At 45.5% G+C, this 5,825-nt stretch overlaps 2 protein-coding genes across 2 annotated transcripts in view; one reads left to right on the top strand and one right to left on the bottom strand.

The window, feature by feature from the left end:
- LOC122551837 (striated muscle preferentially expressed protein kinase-like) overlaps nucleotides 1–973 on the bottom strand; it is a 12,214-nt gene extending 11,241 nt beyond the window's left edge. The window contains exon 1 of the mRNA XM_043694355.1: nucleotides 644–973. Within this exon, the coding sequence (XP_043550290.1) occupies nucleotides 644–938 (295 nt within the window). The 5' untranslated portion in view covers nucleotides 939–973. The remainder of the gene's footprint in view (nucleotides 1–643) is intronic.
- Nucleotides 1–5,825, top strand: part of LOC122551955 (striated muscle preferentially expressed protein kinase-like) — a 267,850-nt gene that overhangs the window by 46,549 nt on the left and 215,476 nt on the right. The gene's annotated exons all lie outside the window — the stretch shown is intronic.

Raw genomic sequence — 5,825 nt, 5'->3', positions numbered from 1 at the left:
ACACACACTGACGCACAGTCACTAACACTCATAGATACATACACACTGACACACTCACAAACACTCACTTACACATACACACACATTCACAACACAGTTACACACACTGACACACATTCGCTAACACATACACACACAGACATTCACACACACTCACTAACATGCCCATACATACACACTCTCACTAACTCACACATACACACACTCACTTGGCACACACTAACAGAGATATTTTCACATACTTTTACGCGCACGCATGCACATTAACACATGCACACATGTTTACACTCATGCACACACAGACACCTACACACACACACAGACTTACACATACACATTAACTCCCAAATAGAGACATACTGGAACATACAGTTGGGTAATGGGTGGAGAGTGGGTGGGGGGATGGTTTAGAGGAAGGAAGGGGGAGCTGCTGCTCCTCAGTGTCCTTGATTCCCCCTCCACCTGTTACTGTTAGTGGAGGTAACAGTGTTAGGATGGTGTGCTCTGAGGTGGCACCATTATCCAGTGGGTTACCAAGGGTGGATATGGTGTGGAGGATGGCAATGGCTCCCTGACTGGGATCAGTTGTGGACATTTCTCTCTACCTCAGGTCCAGGGGGTCAGGTCCTAGCGTAACACTCACACATATACTCCGGAGTGCCCACTCTGCGACCCAGCGGCTTTGGCACAGTAGCATTGAAGAAGTGGGCACTGCCAAAGTCCACCAGCTTGATGACGTTGAGGTAGGTGACAATGACATTGTCCGGTTTGATGTCCAGGTGAACGATACGTCGGCTGTGCAGGTACTCAAGACCCTGGAGGATCTGCAGGATGTAGCTAACAACATCGTCCTCAGAGTAACGGAACCTGGGGCAGGGAGGGGGACAGCACAGAACAGAGAGGAATGATTCGTTGCTCAGCAAAAACAGTGTTCCCATCTCAAAGTGAGAAGCTCACATTCAAGAGAGTCCTGGACTGGAGCGTCAGGGTGTTCTTGTCCTGCTCAGAGAAAGTCAGGACTGTAGACGCTGGAGATCAGAGTCGAGAGTGTATTGCTGGAAAAGCACAGCAGGTCAGGCAGCACCCGAGGAACGGGAGAATCGACGTCTTGGGCAAAAGCCTTTCAGAAAGCTTATGCCTGACTCGTCGATTCTCCTGCTCCTCAGCTGCTGCTTGACCTGCTGTGCTTTTCCAGCAACATACTCTCGACTGTTATTGTCCTGCTGTCTGTGTCTGATCTTCCTGTGCAGTTATGTAAGAACATATGAACTAGGAGCAGGAGTAGGCCATCTGGCCCCTGGAGCCTGCTCCGCCATTCAATAAGATGATGGCTGATCTTTCAGTGGACTCAGCTCCACTTACCCGCCCTCTCATCATAACCCTTAATTCCTTTACTGTTCAAAAATCTAGCTTTGCCTTTAAAACATTCAGCAAGGTAGCCTCAACTTCTTCACTGGGCAGGGAATTCCACTGATTCACAATCCCTTGGGTGAAGAAGCTCCTCCTGAACTCAGTCCTAAATCTGATGACATCTCCCCTGGCCTTCCCCGCTCCAGTGGATACAATTTCTCTTTCTCCCACTTCCCATCATTCAAGGAAACATTCCAGTAAATCACCTCAGCACGTATTCAAAAAAATTGTGAACATCCTTCCAACATCGTGGGTGACACACACTTCCAGATAGGCTTCTCCAAGAATCACTTTTCCCCAGATGTACCAAATGGACCACTGCCCTGGATGCTGGCTTGGCACTGGGCCAGTTGCATAGAACATGGAACAGTACAGCACAGGAACGACCCCTCAGCTTACCATGTTGTGCCGAACGTGATGCCAAATTAAACTAATCCCTTCTGCCTATCCTTGGCCCATATCCCTCCATTCCTTGCATATTCACACGCTTATATAAAAGTCTGTTAAATGTCCCTATTGTATATGCCTCCACCATCTCCCCTGGCAGTGTGCCCTCATTGGCTCCTTTGAACATTCCTCCTCTCAGCTTAAATGCATGCTCCCTAGTTTTAGACATTTCAACTCTTGGAAAAAAGATTCTGACCGTCAACCCTATCTGTGCATCTCATAATTTTATAGAATCCCCTCAGATCTCCCCTCTGCCTCCACTGCTCCAAAGAAAACAACCTGAGGTTTTCTAGCCTCTCCTTATCGCTCATACCCTCTAATCCAGGCAGCATCCTGGTAAACCTCTTCTGAACCCTCTCCAAAGATTCCACATCCTTCCTGTAATGTGGTGACCAGAATTGAACATAATACTCTAAGTGCAGCCTAACTCCCAAAGTCTTATAAACCTGTTACATGCATCCTGACTCTTTTACGCAATTCCCTGACCAATAAACACAAATATGTCATACGCCTTCTTTACCACCCTATCTAGTTGCTTGGCAATTTTCAGGCAGCTATGGACTTGAACTCCAAGATCCATGCTGTTCAGAGTCCTGCCATTAAATGTATACTCTCCTTAACATTTGATCTCCCAAAGTGCAGCACCTCACACTTAGTGGGATTAAACTCCGCCCATATCTGCAACTGATCTGTATCACTCTGTATCTTTTGATAACCTTCTACACTATCCACAACTCCATTGATCTTTGTATCATCTGCAAACCTACTAATCCTCACTAACACTCAACACTGGAGCCCCCCTCACCCCCCCCCCCCCCCCCCCCCGGGCTGTGTACTCAGTCCACTACTGTACTCACTGTATACCCATGACTGCATCGCCAAATACCAGACTATTGCCATTTGCAAGTTTGCTGATGACACCACCATAGTCGGTCAAATCTCAGATGGCGATGAAACAGACTACCAACGGGAGGTGGAAGACCTGGAAAAATGGTGCACTGAGAACAATCTACCTCTTAATGCCGACATGACCAAGGAACTCATTATTGACTTTTGGCAGGAATTTACTGATGGCCCCCTACACATTAACAGCACAGAGGTGGAACGAGTGGAGAGTGTCAAGCTCCTGGGAGTGGTCATCCACAACAAGCTTTCTCGGACTCTTCATGTGGACGCACTGGTTACAAAGGCCCAGCAACGTCTCTTCCTCCTCAGGCAGCTTAGAAAGTTTGGCACAACGGCGAATACCCGTGCCAACTTTTATAGGTACGCCATCGAGAGCATTCTGTCTGGATGTATCACTATTTGGTATGGCAACTATACCATTGAAGATCGGAGACAATTACAGAGAGGGGTGAACTCGGCCCAGACAATCACAAAGGCCAACCTTCCATCTATAAAAGCCACCTACCAGGCCCGCTGTCAAGGAAAGACTGCCAGCATCCTCAAAGATCCATCCCACGCAGGCAATGTTTTTCTATAACCTCTACCATCGGGGAGAAGGTACAGAAGCCTGAACACATGCACCAGCCGGTTTCGTAACAGTTTCTACCCTACTGTTGTTAGAATACTGAATAGAGTTACAAAACTTAACATTCACCTGTACCTGTGTTTTTGTTTTTGCCGCTGTTTACCTATTATTTACTTATTTGTCTATGCTACATAACTCTGAGATTAGCTTGCATTGTTTGCAAGACAAAGCTTTTCACTGTGCCTCGGTACACGTGACAATAAATTCAATTCAATTCATTCATCTACATTTTCATACAAGTCATTTGTATGTCTCAAACAGCAGAGGTATCGGTATGGATCCCTGCGGAAAACCACTAGTCACAGACCTTCAGCCTGAAAAACAACCTTCCACCACGACACACTGCCATTTATAGGCATCCAATTCTGAATCCACATGGCCAAATCACAATGGAACCCATGTATCTTAAATCTTCTGGATGAGCCTACCATGAGGGATCCTGTCGAAAGCCTTGCTAAAATCCATATAAACAACATCCACTGCTCGATCCTCATCGTCACCTTCATCACCTCCTTGAAAAATTCAATCAAGTTAGTAAGACATGTCCTGCACTGCACAAAACTATGCTGAGACTGTCCCTATTAGGCTATGCTTTTCCAAATGTGCGTAAATCCCATCCCTAAGTATTCTGTCCAATGGCTTCCCAACCACCGAGGTGAGACTCACTGTTCTATAGTTTCCTGGACTATTCCCATTTCCTTTCTTAAACGGAGGAAGAACATGAGCTAGTCACTAGTCCTCTGGGACCTCTCCAATGCCTGGCCAGGATACAAAGATCTTAGTCAAGGCCCCAGCAATCTTCTCTCTTGGTAACCTGGGATAGATACCATCGTGCTCCAGGGACTTATTCACCTTAATGCTCTTCAAGAGATTCAACACCACTTTTTTTCTTGATCTCAAAATGTCTTAGCATATTAGCATGCTCCACACAAATCTCGCTATCCTCCATATCCTTCCCCTAGGTGAATACTGACACAAGGTACTCATTAAGGATCGCACACACATCCCTTGCCTCCAGGCATAAGTTCCCTTCTTTATCCTTGAGTGGTCCTATCTTCTCCCAAGTTAGCCTCTTGTTTTCAATGTGTGTATAGAATGCCTTGGGGATTCTCTTTAACCCTACTTGCCAAGGTCATTTCATGGCCCCTTCTTGCTCTCCTAATTCCTTGCTTGAGTTCTTTAAACTCCAATCAGTCTGGATTATGCTGGGCCTGAAGATCTGAGGACCACCCATTAACCCATTACACCATAACACGTAGAGTCATACAGCATGGAAAAGGACCATCGGCCCACTGAGTCCGCACTGACACGAGAAACAATATCACCCAGATCAGGTGAACAACCAATCAAACCATTCCAATTCTCAGTGGAAATTGTGATGAAGTTGAAGGCATGTACTGCACCTTTAAGAGAGAGAGAGAAGGCTGTTTTGGCAGTGAGAGTTTGCAGGCACCTGTCATGTGACTGACTAGCAGTCTCGGAATCTACGGGAAAATTAAAAATATGTAACATTTGGCTGCTATGTTCACAACAGTTCATATTTAACCAATCAGTTTAAATTATGCGCCAGAGTACTAAAACCCAATTGAATTTGAATTTTACTCTTTTGACAACATTGAACCAATGAGACAATCCAATGTATGGGGTATTAAGAAGTGGGCACTTAGAAAGTTAGTGAGAGAGTAAACTGCCAGCGAGAGAGAGACTGCCATCCAAAACACACTCTATTAAAGGTACCTTGTTCATATGAAACATCTTTGCAGCAAAAGACCGAGGCTGACCCAGGAAGATCTATAGCCAGAGGGAGACAGACGCCAACGACAACAGCCGCTGGGTGGTTTTGAAAATGAAGTTGATGTAATTTTAATCGGGGTTTTTATTGGATCTGTATATTGTTATAGAGTTGGAGGTAGACAACAGATGTTTAAGAGAAAGGGGGGTTAGAGTGTAAATAGTGGCTATTTAATGATCACTTATAGAGTTATAGAATAACGGAGTTAAAGAATAATGGAATTTAGGGAGTTTTCTGTCACTCATACTTTAACAGATTAGGAAGTGAGGTGAGCTTTTCTGTGTGTTTGGTTTAATTAGTGGAAGGGTACACTGCTGTGTCGTAACAAAACGCAGTCGGCATTTTCATTCATTCATGGAATGTGGGTGTTACTGACTAGAGTGGTGCTGGAAAAGCACAGCAGTTCAGGCAGCATCAGAGGAGCAGGAAAATCGAAGTTTCAAGCAAAGCCCTTTATCAGGAATGAAGAATGATGAAGGGCTTTTGCCCGAAACGTCGATTTTCCTGCTCCTCGGATGCTGCCTGACCTGCTGTGCTTTTCCAGCATCACTCTAATTTAGACTCTGGTTTCCAGCATCTGCAGTCCTCACATTTGCCTGTGGGTGTTATTGGCAAGGTCAGCATTTATTTATTTCCCGTCCCTAA

The sequence above is a fragment of the Chiloscyllium plagiosum genome, chromosome 7, assembly GCF_004010195.1.
Source record: "Chiloscyllium plagiosum isolate BGI_BamShark_2017 chromosome 7, ASM401019v2, whole genome shotgun sequence".
NCBI lineage: Eukaryota > Metazoa > Chordata > Chondrichthyes > Orectolobiformes > Hemiscylliidae > Chiloscyllium > Chiloscyllium plagiosum.
The sequence above is the reverse complement of the archived record's forward strand: the minus strand, read 5'-3'. Positions and strand labels throughout refer to the sequence as shown.